Genomic DNA, 16,170 nt, shown 5'->3' on the forward strand with positions numbered 1-16,170 from the left:
TTCTAAAAAGAAGTCTAGCAACTGGCACATGTGATCATTGTAGGATTATTGATAAGTACTTATTAATGATTGGAGCCATATTGAGAAACATGATTCCTACGGCATTTCCTTTTTATGTTTCACAGGTTGGGAAGTGAAGATGTAGTAAGATGGGTGGGAGACATAAAAATCTATGGGAATGCATGCAACCAAAATATGCAGTATCACTACATGTGCACTTCTGCTGACTTCATGCAATGATGCCTATAAAAGTAGAGACAATAAAATTTTTAAGAGCTAGATTTCATATTAGCTCAGTAACAAAATGGTTAAACCAATTTCAAGATTTTGCATGAGCAGGAGACACAAAATGGTTCAAAGAATCCCAGCATAAATGTTCCATGGACCCAATTGTACTCATTGGTTTCCTACAAATGGAGTGCTAGAGAATCATTCTTTGCTTCGGTTCCTTGTTCTTTTGACCAGGGAGCAGAATAACCCGGTTTTTGGAGGAGGGCCCATTAACATTGGAGCTTGGTTCTTGTGTGTTATTTTTATCTAGGAAAAGAGAGAGAGAGAAAGAAGTAAAGCAATGCAATTTACAATGCAATATCTGAGAATCTCTATTAAAGTCAAAAGTTATTTCATATATTACCAAATATTTCATAAATGCCAGAAGTTAAAAATGAAGTTTCAGAATTTTATTAATGAACATTTTAAAAGGAAATAACATTGTGCATTTAAATAATATTCCCATGCCAAAGGTACTACTAAGAGAAAATAAAGCCTAGTAGAAGTCACAGTCTAAATATCACATTATCTCTAACTTCACATATAATAGTATCATACTCCAAACTCCATATTCAGGCTATTTGCTTATCCAGTATAATTTATTGCCAATTAGTTATATATTATTTATTGAAAGCAGGAAAAGATGCACCATTACTCATATATACTTAGTATCAAGCAAATCTTATTTATCTTGCTAATCAGATTGTTTCTCTCTTTCAACACGAACTACACAGCTTAACTTCAAAACAATCATTAAGAATGAAAGTCAAAAGTTAACATGCATGAAAGGTCAGAAATGATGAACTAGCTTTCTAATTCGTTAATTAATTGGTAATAGAATACGATCAAATATTGAAAAGCCTGCTTAAGACTCTTGGAGAGACTGTTATAAAGCTACTCGTTTTGATTTCTTTGATATAAAACTACGAATCACCTTAAATGAGACAACCTTAAAGTAGATTATGTCTGCAATTTTCTCTAATTCAACTCTAAATTAGGGAAGACATTTTATGAATATATGCTATGCTCAAAGCTAATTGAAAGCAATTATGAAAGTGGCATTTTGTCTGTGACTTTAAGATACATTGTAAGATAATAAATGATTCTCATTATGTAATAAAAAGGTCATATCTTGCCTTTGGGCTAGTGTCACTAAGAGTTTTTCAAAAGCAATCAGAGACATTTTCTTTAGTGAACTGCAAGTAATCCAAGAACCATCGCTTATTAAATATCAGTTGTCACCTGCACAGCCTTCGAAACAGAGATGAGTATTTCTTTCAGAAAGAAACACCATCTCATTAAAAGCTGCAAAGAATATATCTCTTAAAGTGCATGCCTGACATTTTCAAGTTAAAATGAATATCCTTCACTTGTCATTCACTAATAGCGATAAAACAAAAAAAAAGTTTGTCATGTGGACAAGATCATTAAAATCAGTTACTAGGGCTTTTGGGAAAAGGAAATTCACCTCATAGTCTAGAAAGAGAGAAGTATGTAAAAAAAAAAACACCTTGAAATAATGAACAACTTTATTTAAGTCTGTTGGAAACTGATTATACTGGAGATTCCGTGTTCTTCTTTTGACTGTAAAAAATCAATTGTACTTGTAAAGGCCACAAAGCTAAGACAGGCTCAAATTCTCTGGATAACCGACTTTATTTCTGACATCTCATGAACTGGGAATTAATAGCCAGACAGTGAAGATGTCCAAATGCCCCCATCTATGTAGACTGAAAATGGTCTCTCCCAGATTTTCTATCTTAATTATTCACTATTACAGTATACTAACCCTAAATTGTAAACCACTGGTTTTTAAACTTCTCTCCATTCTTATTTTAAATAGACTCAAATATAGTGGTATTCATTACTCATCCATTTCACAAAGTTTATTCAGCTCCTATTACACTTCAAAAATTATACCAGAAACTGAGAATCAAATAGATAGCACATCCTCTCTTCTCCTCAGAAATGATTGTCCTATAGAAAAGAGAAACTGAAGAAGTATATTCAATACTGTAAGTTGAAATAGGAGGCTGAGCACAAAGGTACACTTTTAAATTCTATAAATGAAAATGAATTGTTTTACACAAAGTATTTTAAATGAGTACTTGGGGAAGCAGCTTTCCTATATTACTTGTACAATAACTTCAGGTTCAAAAAACTAGTGAATAAAATCAGAAGAGTGCTTTGATTTACAGGTGCTGGATTATTTTGGAATGTAGATAGTATTAGGATATTTTGGAAAATGATATGATTAGTACCAAATAAGATTTTCAAAAGTATTCACCTTTGCTACTCATTTATATGAAATATGAATCAGTTTGTGACAAAGTAAAATATTTCACTCAATTGCTACATATGAGATTTAGGTTTTTTTTCTTTAGGTATTTGGATTTTATATGATTATGACTATTCTTATGTTGGCCATCTTTTTTTTTTTTTGAAGAAATCATTTGTTCTTATTCCTTTGAAAAATAGCACTTTCTCACTTAGAGATTATTATATAATAGGGACTTTAACTCATGTATGGTCTAGTTTCTGGTTCCAAAGTAGTTTAATAATGGCCTGTCCAATTTGCGATTAGTTATAACCTATTTTTGAATGTGTGTATGCTGCTATTGGGGCTTGAATTGAGGCCCAGGTAACTGCCTTGGGTTTTTCATTCACAATTGGCACACTTGAGCCATAACGCCAGCTAACTTTTTTGTTGGTCTATTGAAGATAAGTCTTTTGAATATATCTGCCTAAGCTGGCTTCAAACCTTGATCTTGAGATGATCTCAGCTTCCTGAGCAGCTAGGACAACAGGCATAAATCACTGGAGCCTAGTTTAGACATAAACTATTATTTTGAGTGTTTAAACTCTCCTACCATCAACATGCAATATTCCTTTTTAGTCTAAATTTACTTCTGTAGAGACTAAATTCATACCCCTTTTGTCTGTTGCTTATGGAAATGAAAAACAATAGATTATATTTTCCTCATGATCAAGGAGAATATATGAAAGAAACTAAAATGCACAACATGTCTCGTATATGTGAAAATTCCTTTGAAACTTTATTGTATGTGAGATAATTACATGTCTTTCTATACTTGGGTGGAAGTAACTACTCCATTAAGAATGAAGTTAAAATGTCTGCATAAAAGTGAAGAGCATTATTTTAAAATACAAAAGAAATGTTGTCATGATCAGAAAGATGTTCTTCTAAGGACACAGTTCATTTCTTCCAATCACCTACTCTTCTGGAAGGCCTCCATTGCAAAGAAAGACGGTTTTATTGCTATGACTCTTTCTGTTTTTGTTTTCCTATCTCAAATGGATTGGCCATATCTATAACTAGAAAGCTGAAAAAAAATGATAATTGTTCTATACGAACTAAGGATATACATAAAAAACCAGTAACCAATGTGATTTTCCTGTTTCTATTGCATTGTTAAGGTGGAATAGTGTAATAGTTTTATCTCATAATTTCAATATTATAAATAATACATCCTATGATGATGTGTCAGTTAAAGTAGCAATAGTAAAACAACTTTTATTTGGCTTTTATGGTTCCAAGTTTCATTCTAAATGCTGTATGCATGTTTACCAGGATGCTAACCATTTCATCCAACTCCTGGAGTCATTCTCAGGAAAAGGCTACTTGCAGAGGAATATTACTAAAAAGTGTAGACTTGAAGGATGATTTCATAAATATCACATATTTCATAAAAATTATATAGAGGTTGCCTACATTTTTTGTAGGGGGCTATGGTAAACGGCTTTAGGCTTTATGGATTATGGAGTCTCCATTATTCCAATCAACACAGTCATTATAGACTAATGTCAGGCTTGGACTACTAGTAAAATAACTGAGGATAACCACGTTCCCATAAAAATTATTTGTGAAAACTAAAAGTTAAATTTACGTAACTTTAACACTATGGGATATTACTCTTCTTTGGAGATTTTTCAAGCATTTAAAGAAAGTGAGCTATTGTGATCCTCTTCTAGGACTATCCTAGCCATATACATATGACCATATAAGATGATGCTAAGCAAAATGGTCTCCAAGATAAGGAAACAAGAGGTTTTCCCTTGTTGTTGTTGTTGTTAATGCACTGTGTGAAGTTATTTCTTTTTTCTTTCATTTTCCCCCTATTGTAACTGTATTTTATTTTGGTACCCTGTGTCTTGTCTATACATTTATCTGAATTGGGGAAGGGGAGGGGAACAACAAAATGGTGAGACAAAAGACAAAGGGAGAAGCAATGTGACAGTGATACTCACAAGACACTATGTTGCAAATGAACTTTACAACCTGGGGGGCAGGGGAATGGGGGAGGAGGGAAAGTGGGAAACAATGATGGAGGTGGTAACAATGTTTGACAAGAAATGTACTTATTACCTTATGTATGTAACCTCTCTGTATATCACCTTGACAATAAAATTAAATTAAAAAAATGAAAACAAAGATATAGTGAGAAGCATTCTTAACAAAAATACGAATCTAAACAGATTTGGCATTCAGGTTATAATTTGCTGAGCTTTGAAGTAATTAAGTAAATTATTGAGTATTAAGTCTACAGAACCATGAGTAATAAAACAATAGAAATTTTATTTTTAAAATCATGCTTTATTGGAACAACAGGTGAAAGATGAATGTATGTGGAGATAATTTCTGTGGTATATATTTTACTCTAGTGCTACCATTAGAATTTATTCAGTAAAAGAATCTGGATTGGAATACATAAAAACAGTCCCCAATTTTGGTGATGTAGTAACTGATCAAATTTGGCTTCAGTGGATGATCTCTTTAACTGATTTTCCTTCCACTGAATTTGAGTGAGCTGAATAATACCATGGTTCCTACAAACTACCACAGCAGGTAGCATTTTCCTTAATAAAGATTCTTCCCATGTCTAGCTAAATTTTTCTCCCTGCTTCATCTCTTCAAGAATTTGTCATCCAGACTTTTCTTTTGGCTTCCTTAAGAATAGGGTTTTCAGAACAAAAAAGAAATTCTATAAAAAATGTCTGTGGGAAAATAATTAATTTAGTAGTTATCCAGAACACTCAGAGTTACCTAGCATGAGTCTAGAATGAGACTGTATCCTTCCACAATGCCTGCAGCTCAGCGATATGACATGGGGGATAAAGTACATGCTAGATTTTTCAGTTCCATAACTGCCAAAGAAAACCCATAGCAATAGAATTTATCAATTTTCTAAAGTAACTTCCCAGGTTTTTATGATTCTAGCCATTATTTTCGGGATTGGCAGTAATTTCCCAATTTAATGTTAAAGTCTGATTCAATATCAAATTTAGAAAAAATATTGTGAAAATTTAAAATGAAATCTTTAAAAATTTTATATTGAGAAGTGTCTTTGATAAAGAAATTCACAAGAATTTTAAATATGTGTAGAAAAGGAGTGATGTGTTATTTGGCCTTGTTATGAGAAAAATAGCTCTTTTAAGATATAAATTTTGTTCTTTTTAAGAAAATTTTATTCCAAAATATTTTTATGGCTCTGTGTCAATTTCCAGGGAAGATCAAAGATATTTTAAAAGTGTGTTTTTAATCATTATTATTGTGATGATTATTATGATTATGATTATGAGTATTATGATGTTTCTATGGAGAAATTGTAGGCACAATTTAACTCCAGTTATTATTTATATTGTTGGGGGGCATTTTCAAATCTTTGGTCATACGAAAAAATGAAAGAACAGAATAACAGAAAGAAAAATAGAACAATTTCCTCCCTGACTATAACTGAATTATATTCCAATTGGAGGATTTCTTTTTTACTGAGTTGTATTTCATGTAGAATTTCTACATGATCCTTTTCATCTAACATAAGGGTCAAGGACATGTACTTGGAGCATGAGGCATGAGTTTGGTCCCTCCCTTGGTCATTGCCACTGGGCAGCTATAAGAGCCAAAAGAGTCTGTTAATCCTCAGTTTCTATTTTCTACAAGAATGCAACAATTTGCTGCAAGCACCAATCAATGTTATGATTATAATCCATATATTTTTTTTTTGTCGGTCGTGGGCCTTGAACTCTGGGCCTGGATGCTGTCCTTTAGCTCTTCAGCTCAAGGCAAGCACTCTACTACTTGAACCACAGCACCACTTCTGGTTTTCTGAGTGGTTGATTGGAGAGGAGATAAGAGTTTCACTGACTTTTGTGCCCTGGCTGGCTTTGAACCGCAATCCTCAGATCTCAGCCTTCTGAGTAGCTAGGATTGCAGGCGTGAACCACCAGACCTGGCTATAATCCATATACTTAATAAATATTATGTAATTTTTAATGTAATGGTGCATAGTTTAGTGCAAAACACCTTACTAGTGGTTCTTTGAGATAGTAAAGCTTTCTGGTTAACCCGGGTAGCATTCGGAAATTGCATTATTATTCATTTTCCCATTGAAGTCCTCAAAGTGGAAAAAAAAATGGGGCATTTACTGGACATAAGAAAATATTTTTTTCTTTTAACCAATTTAGCCTCATATCCTGGTCTGTGTGAAGGATTGTCTCCTCAACATGAAAGTATTTTATGGTAATTCAGTTGAATGTTCAATTTTGACATTTTATCTGTAAACATTTCCACTGCATGGTGTAATGAGAATTGGCATTCTCTACAAGGTGTCTAGGACATAGAGTAGGAAAGGTGATTTAGTCAGACTAGTACCAAAGGAGAGAAGATAATACTCGATTGTTTCCCACTGTTTCAAGAAATTCATCCAACAGCTCAAGAAAATCCAGAAGTCTGCATCATCCTTGGTGTTACCTTTTCCTTACTTCCCATAACCAGTCTACTAACAAATCTGCTGGATTTTACCCTTCCAATACTTTATCTCGAGTATTTTTTTCCCTTACCACCACACTCTGAAGCATGAACAATTACTGTTGTCCTCAACTACTCACTGCCAGTTCCTTTCTCACTTAAAATGATCTTGTTATCTCATAAAACATCCCAATTTTGAACAAGTTTACACTCCCACCAACAATGAAGTAAGGTTCCCTTCTGTCCACATCCCCTCCAGCATCTGTTGTTATTAGCGTTCTTGATTTTTGCCATTCTAACTGGGGTGAGGTGATATCTCAGTGTTGTTTTGATTTGCATTTCTTTTATGGCTAGAGAGGTTGAGCATTTCTTCCTGTGTCTATTGGCCATCCTTCTTTCCTCTTCAGAGAAGTTTCTCTTTAAGTCTTTAGCCCACTTATTTATTGGGCAGTTGTTTCTTTGAGGATTTGTTGTTGGGGATTTAATTTTTTGAGTTCCAAGTATATTTTAGATATGAGACCCTTGTACCTTGTATAATCCCTGCTTTCACTGTATTTGACGTTGGTATAATTTGGTGGAGGTGGGGGTCGGGGGGGTGGAGGTGGGGGGAGATGGGAGGGGATGGGAAGGGGAAACAAAGGAGAAGGCATCAATGCTTGATAAGAAATGTAAAAAAAAAAAAAAAGAAATGTACTCATTACCTTGCTCATGTAACTATAAATCCTCTGTACAACATTTTTACAATAAAAACGTACAAAAAATAACAAAAAAACCCAATTTTAATGCTTAAATATTTCTTTAGTTCTACAGGACTCTGAATCCAAACCTCAATGTTCTTCCTGAGGATTCCAAAGTCCTCCTGCTCTGATTTCTATTTAATTGCTCACTCCAAAAACCTCACATTTCCCTTCCTCTGATACAAATCTATGTCTTTTTCAGATCATGTATGACATCTTCCTTTTCACAATGTAACTGATTCTTTCCATAAGGCACTCTTCCTTCCGTTCGGGCTTGGTTATTTTATCTTTATCTTTTACTTTTCATTCCATTTTGAGACTCTGCAAAAGGATGATATAATGTAATGTGAAAACTTTGAATTTTTAAGTAACCTTCAGTGAAATGTATACAACTGTTCTGAGTATTTAAGGAGATGGAAACACCAAATTGTGAAATTCCATTCAATTCATTTTCATTGTGAGTATTTAAGTAGATATTTTTATTTGAGATGGGTGTGATCCTTATCTCATGAAGCCTGGGACTCCTTGTTTCTTAGTGGATAAGAAGGTTATCTTTTAAAAACTTGTAGCAGTACAGAATTGTCCCCTGGTAGTAACAAGCTTAGAATAGATTTGCCTTGTCTTCTAATTTGAACACACACAAAGAAAATGAAGAGTGTGAGAAGGGATGGACAAAGATAAATTCAAAAAAGAAGGCAGGTTTAGGTTTGGGGAGCATTTAGTTTGTATCCACCAGAAGCTGATTTCTAACTGTGGAAAGAAATCAAGCCTGTGCATTCATCTGAGTATGTCCATTAACTAGAGGACTATATCTAACCTTACCCATTCTAGAGGAATGGATAATTCAATTTTGAACTAGATTTGGTCTTCCTGATGACCTAAAGCTTAAAATTTTGTAAGGGAGTTGTAATTTCATCCCCTTAATATTTATAGTCTTGTAAATATTAGACACAATACATTAGACACAATAGTCTTAAATACGTAAGGGAAAATAATTAAATGAGAACTAAATCCAATATGTGATATTTTGTGAATGTGTCTAATTGCATTCAGATGAATGTGAGAGACTGCAACCTTGCCTCCAGAATCAAATCACTTTTTAAAAATGGAATTACCTATTTTTGAAATGAAGAACAAAAGAACAATGTAGACTTGTTCATAATATTTAAACTGAATCTACTAAAAAAAACTATAGAAAAGTTAGTCTAATTATGAACACAACAGTTGGCATTACTTTAAATATAGTGGGGCAAAGAAAAAAATCTTAAATGGTTTTTTGTGCAATCAAATTTTATCAGTTTGGCATTAATTAAGCAGTAATAATGTACTTCAGTACATTTCCTAAGCAGTGTGATCCATTTCTCCTTCGTGCAGGTCGATTTGTTCACATTACAGTGTCATCATAATTTTAAAACATACTGAGAAAATGACAGAGCTGTAAAATTAAAATAAATGATTAATGGTATTTTTTTACATGTTTTGTGCTAATAGGTGTTACAGAACCTTTAAATTAATAGAGCTGTCAAGCTCATGGGTGCTACGAATCCTGCAATGATCCAAAATGAAAATTATATATTCCAAAGACACCTAAAGATGACACCTTGGAAAATTTTAAATTTTAATTAGTAGGTGCAACTGTTTTGTTCTCTTGTAACCACTGCAAATTAATTGGAAATTAGTTACAACCAATTCTCCCTCCCCATTTTTTTAACAACCTGAAGTGAATAGATTGGTGCTTTATACCATACTATTCTTGTTTGGGGACCTGAAAGCACACATGCAGTAAATTGCATTGTCAATTTCAAAAAAAAAACTACAACAAAAACAACAACTGTTGTGAAATTAGGAAAAATTATGCGCAGATAAACAGAACTAATTAATGAGTAAGTAACATGGGAACACACAAAATAATACCCAACTAAACGCTAACTTGTCAGACTCTGAACAAAATGACGATTTAGAAATGTAAATTTATGTGAAAGCACTTACAATTAAGACTAAGGTAAAAGGATGCTGTCACTTCAAAAAAATTCTTTTTTTTTATTGTGAAAATACTGTACAGAGGGGTTACAATTACTTCAAAAAATTTCTTAAACTACTTGAGGGCATTACTACCATTCACACCTAAAAACATATGAGAACATAAGAACAGCACTCTTGTTTATTCAAGTGTACTTCAAGATGGTATACGATAGTTAACTAATATTTTATTATTACATCAATGATAATTGTGGTTCATGAAATAACAAATTGTGGCATGCCATCTTTAAGTTATCAGCATTCTGTCTTGGAATATTCAGCCCAATACTATTTTTTTGGCATACCAAAAATATTCACTATGTGCACCTACTTGCTAAGCATTTCCATGGGTAATTTGTGGGGTACTCTTCTTCTTTCATAACTAAAAATACATGTGTTTCCTTGTTGGATTTTTTCCCCCCTCTTTTTCTAAAGTAAGTCATTAGAGCAGCTTTAAGATGCTTTAAAAATAGTTTGTCTACCAAGTCAGCAAGTGTTACATTACAATAGCTAACTAAGGTTTAATAAGAAAGCAATATTCTTAGCAAATTTTCAAAGCAAGAAGTCAAACAGATGCACTAAACATTAATACTATTTCATCAGCTTGCTTGGGATAATAAAGTTAGGTAAATAAATTTGCAGGTATCTTTCACAGCGCTATTCCTTTCTGGATAAATTTAATCACACATTTTCTTTTTAGATAGTTATTTAAGATGTGATACAGTGAAATGCTATCCTTTGCAAATATTTTTATCTATAAAATATAATAAATGATAAAAGTCACAGCTCTATTTTCTGTAAATCTTGAAACAATGTGAAATGTTGTATCATCATAAAATCTCACGTGTCTAAGTTTTTTCTGCATAATTCTGGGTTACATAGAAGTTAGTCAAAATTATAAAATGAAAATATTCAGATGTATTATTAAATTTAACAGTACATAGTATAAACTCTAAAATAACTAATGCCTTCTTTGTATTATTAAATGTGACCTGTCATGCTTTTTTTTTTAAACAACCTTTCAGTACTCCTTTGTGGTTTGCAGTAATTGGTTTTAGGAATAAGGAAACAGTTTTGAGAAGATAAAATAATTCTCTGAAATCAGTGGACACTGATACAACAGAACCTAAGATTTTGGTCTCTATCCCTCCTTTATGTTTTCTGTGAATTGGATATACTTACTTGACCTAATTATCTTCCTAAGTAGTTTCTTTCCTTCCTTTCTTATAGAAATTCCATAAAACATTACTTTCAAGGAGTGAAGATTATTTTTAACTTCTGACTACATTTAATTTCTGCTAAAGTGCAAGAAGAGTTGACTATTTCAGTTGCAGAAGCCAGCTTGTTCAAACTGATGTTTAAAATAGTAAAACCTAGAATGAGTTTTAAATAAAAAGCTGACAAATAAGAGTTTTAACAAAATGGTTGAGATTTTATAAAAGAGAGCCATAATGGATATTGTTTGTTTTTAGTTAGGCCCCAGGGTCAGTTAAAATAGGTAGGAAGTATAGGGTCCCACCTTGCATAGAAAAGAAATAAGGCAAATACTAGTTTTTTTCTGTTTCTCAATTTATGCCATTGCCCTACAAGACTTTCTCCCATCTACTGGTTACAAGTTATAGTAAATTCTTGGCAGAAATGGTACAGTCTTCATACTAACCTTAGGAATGATTATTATAGCTTTAATAATCTAAAGAAATATTAGCTGGGTGCTGGTGCCTCACATCTGCAATCTTAGCGACTCTGGAGGCTGAGATTTGATGATCATGGTTTGAGGCCAGCCCTAGAGATTCTTTCCTCAAATTTACCAGAAAAATTAAAAAAACAGCTGGAAGCAGAGCTGTGGCTCAAGTGATAAAGCGCTAGTCCTGAGCAAAATATCTCAGGGGCAATGTGTAGGTCCCAGGACTGGCAGGGAAAAAAATTAACAAAGGAAGTATTAACACATAAGATATGGCAAAACCAGTGAAAAAAGATCACTAGATCATTATATTTTCTAATATAATATTACTTGAAGTGTTATTTTAAGTAATATTCCCGAGGGGGGTTTTTATGATATTCATTTTGAATGGACTCTTGAAAAGTTGTCAAAAACACTGCCCTCTTAAAATGGCGTATTTTGCTGCCGAGGCATCCATGCCCTCTGTGGAGGCTTTTGAAGGCTGGATCTGCTAGAGAAAACCAATGCGTACAGGAATCTTCTTGGCTTGGAAGCTGGTTCTGCACCTAGGTTCCTTTCCTCATCACTGAACTTCACACAGCATCTGAAGCATGGTATTTCCTCCTCTGAACTTTTTTTTTATCCTTAGGCAAACAAGCTTAATAAACTGATGACAAATTTAGAAGCTGAAAAACAGGTTAGAAGCAGTGTCTATCATATAACTCTCTACTTCTTGACCTTGGACATCACTTAACATTACATCCATAGCCTAAGAGTTCCCCACACTTACATAATACATTTCCAACCATCTTAATATGCTCCTGCTTGTGAAACAATCTGAAAAACAAAATCCCATGTGGCCATCTACATCATTATTGAGATAGACCAATATCCCAAACCTTAATTTAAACATTGTAAGTAGCTAGAAGAGTTGCACAAGTTGCTTGGATATTTTATTTCAGATAGACATCTCAAATTGTCTAAATGTAAGAGACCGAGGTAGGAAAAAAAGTTTTTGCAAAATGAATCAGATTTTAAAATTCAAGTTTTAGGGCACTGACTATCATTTTTGTACGAGCTAAGTGGGAGATACATTGTAAAATCTCAAGTGAACAGATGAACACATCTGGGGAAGTGAATCTCCAAAGAGCTGTACAATAGTCTCTATGGGATGAGGGCTGTAGTAACACTGTCAGTAAGAAGGGAGTAACGGTACTCCATTCTCTCTTTTCCATAGAAAGCATACAAAGTGTGTACAGAATACAGAGCACCCATCAAAAATACTGGAAAGTAGCCATGTGCTGGTGGCTCATGCCTGCCATCCAAGCTCCTCAGGAGGCTAAGACCTGAGGATCATTGTTTGAAGCCAGCTTGAGCCATTAGTGGATCTGTGTCTGTGGCTCAAGTGGTAGAGCACTAGCCCTGAGCATAAATATACACACGCGCGCGCACACACACACGCACACGCACACATACACACACACACACGCACACCATTAAAAATAGCTGTAATAAGCAGAGTAGAGAAGAAATTAGGAATATGAGGTGTTACTGAATTATTAAATAGTTTCATATTTGCTTGTTCTTTCTTGTATCTCTGAGCTTGGATTTAAAGGTAGCTCTTTTATTTATACTGGAGATGCCTATCAGCTATGGCAGAAAATTACAAGAAAAACGTGATGTCTCTGGCTTATGGAGTAAGAAAGGAAATCCAACCAAAGAAGGAAGGGGAAATTAGAAGTTTAGTATTTCCACCTTGATCTCTCCTCTTATCCCAGTGTCTTGGCAAAGCCAAAGGAATAGTGGGACCTAAAACATTAATGGGGGAGAAATCTGTCAGAACACAACAGCTTCCTAAAACATGGAGGAGAGCCCTGCTACTTTTTCTCTCCTTCCTACCTTGCTACATTGTGTTGGACCAAGATGCTATTTTTGGAAATGCATGGGTGAGCAGGGAAATTAAAGCCCTGTATTTCAATTTAGATGAAAAATGTAAGGGCTCTAGGAGGTAGAAAGGTCAAAAAGATCATGGGGATGAGGGACCTTGAGCAGTTATTTCATAATGTTGTTTAGGATTTCCTTAGTTTACCCTTGAGCTTGAGTAAGTATGAGTTTCATTTTAAAAAGCATAATAATGATTTTGAGAACTGAATTAGAGAACGGTTTATCACAAAGTCTCCAGATAAGCCTATGGACCTTTTACATGTCAAACAAACCAGAATAATATTACAAAGATTTTGAAACTGAGCTAAGGAAATGAAGGTGTGGTTCTACATCCAGCCTTGATTGAAAAAGGCTGAGAGAGGGAGGCCTTTAGTTCAAGCCTCAGTACTGGCAGAAAAACAATGGAAACTGAGCTAGGACAGGAAGTACAGCTCACAGAAGACAGATAGTATTTATGACTTACACCAAATCAAGCCAGTTACCTGACAAAATGAATCTGCAATACCAAGTCAATATTTCTCATAGGTATTAAACAGCTGCCAAGGTCTTGTAGCCTGATATTCAAACTATTCAGGATATAACCCAAAATTTCTCAACATTAAAAAAAAGAACTCTTGAAAAATAATCTCAAAAATTCTCATGGGGAAAAAATAACCAACAAGGCAAAACCTGAGATAATATAAAAAATGAAAATGAAATGAACAAATATGGATTAAGTTCCCATCATAACCATGCTCTAAGAAATAATGGCAGACACCCTTGAATTGAAGAGACTGTCATGTGAGTAGAGGATGTTGAAATAGGAATCAATTGAACATTTGCAAAAACTCAATCAACAAAAAAATTAAGTATGTGGACTCTAGAAGAGAATGGAAAAAATCAATGAACTTGAATATGATAAATCAAAATAATAGGGAGAATAAAGGGGAAAGAAAAAGTGAACAAAAATCTATGAAAAAACATAAATAATGTATGAGGTATCTAGTAGGTATGTGTGTGTACATATATATATATATATATATATATAATTAAAGATTTAGAATGAGAAAAAGAGTTCTCTATAAGGCAATATCCCAAGCAATAATGTAATGGCTGAAAACTTCCTGATTTAGCAAAACATAAATCTACAGATTTGTAAAACTCTATGATACTAAAACAGGATAAGCTCAATGAAATCCATGGCGACACTTATCAACCTCAAATTGCTGGATACTAAAGACAAAGAAAAAGATCTTGAAAACAGCTGTGAAACTGCCACATCACATGTTGGAAACAGTGATTCAAATGACTGGATTTCTCATCAGAAACCATAGCATGTCAACGACCCTGTGCCAAGCATGAAGAGGAATAAAAGAGGAATCTTAAAATGCTTCCAGTTAAGCCACAGTGGCTGGATATGCACATGTGAACTGAGGGACCAGTTCTAGATTGCGAGGCCAGTAAGACAGTACCAGAGTCTCAGGAGCACAGAGGACCCTGTGGATATTTCAGACAGATGGGCTTTTTGAGGAAAGGGCTTTTAAGCTTGGAACTAAAAGAGAAATTTTTAATTTTTTAAAGCAGGTATGTATTTATATCTTTTCATAATGTAGAAACATTTTGAAGTAACATATATTATATGTATGTATACTGACAAGATAGAATAAATAAATTCACACAATCTGAGTAAAAGGGAAGGTGAAGTGGAATTTTCTGAGAATAATATAGCATAGATAAGATTAGATGAAAGAAATACAAAACAAATGCTTTGGAGACCTGCGGGAAGAAACACTAGTTTCTTGGGGAAGAGAGAATGGATCTGTTTCTAAAACACAAAACAAAGTTTGAGAATTTTAGGTGCAGCGTAGAGGGAAGTGGTATCAGGTGGAATCCTCTGAGACTTGGTCCTAGTGGAGCATGTCAGGCTGGTGCCATTTGTGAGAGTAACACTGCATGCCAGGACCAGGATTCTGAATTGTTTTATAGGAGATGAAGGATTACACCTGCAGGTGAAGAGAGTATGCTCATCATAATTGTGCTGTTCTCTAATAATTCTGGCAGCAAGATGATGGGCTGACTTTGGCTACTCCAAAATGTGTAACATGCCATATCAAATAAAGATGAAATGTATAAATGAGTGGGTAAATGACTGAATTCTTTTTATAAATGCCAGACTTCAATTCATCACTAACATTAGAGATACATTAAGGCTGAGTAACTGAGTATGGCAACAAAGCCATTTCAGGGAGCCCAATATCCTGCTTCTACCACTTTGTAACTTTGGCAAAGTTACTTGACTTCTCTGGCCAGCTTTTTTTTTTTTTTTTTTTAACGTTTTAATGTATGATATCTAGAGTCTAATGATTTTTTTTTTTTTTTTTTTTTACTTTTTAAGGTTTTTGTGATGTTTACAAATATAATGAATGGGAACACATTGAAAAGGTACCTTTAATAAATATTTACTTAATGAATATTAGGTATTATTATCTTGATTCCTGTCAACATGTTCAAGTATTTCAAATGTCCTTTATCCATTGTCCTTTATCTACTTTACATTCAATTGATAAATATGGAAAAGCAAACTCTGGGCCTGAGCGCTGTCCCTCAGCTCTTCAGCTCAAGGCTAACATTCTCCCACTTGAACCACAGCGCCACTTCTGGCTTTCTAATGGTTCATTGGAGATAAGAGTTTCATGAAGTTTCCTGCATGGGCTGGCTTTGAACCATGATCCTCAGATTTCAGCCTCCTGAGTAGCTGTGATTACAGGCATGAGCCACCAGCGCCCCGCTCA

General features: G+C 34.1%; 1 protein-coding gene across 6 annotated transcripts in view; it reads right to left on the bottom strand.

The window, feature by feature from the left end:
- Positions 1-429: 429 nt before the first annotated feature.
- Positions 430-16,170, bottom strand: part of Dgkb (diacylglycerol kinase beta) — a 547,855-nt gene continuing 532,114 nt past the window's right edge. For all 6 annotated transcript variants that reach the window (XM_042695805.1, XM_042695804.1, XM_042695803.1 and 3 more), the window contains one exon: positions 430-537. In XM_042695805.1, coding sequence (XP_042551739.1) covers positions 430-537 — 108 coding nt within the window. The remainder of the gene's footprint in view (positions 538-16,170) is intronic.

Source organism: Dipodomys spectabilis, unplaced genomic scaffold, assembly GCF_019054845.1.
Source record: "Dipodomys spectabilis isolate Male_0828 unplaced genomic scaffold, ASM1905484v1 ptg000190l, whole genome shotgun sequence".
Lineage (NCBI taxonomy): Eukaryota > Metazoa > Chordata > Mammalia > Rodentia > Heteromyidae > Dipodomys > Dipodomys spectabilis.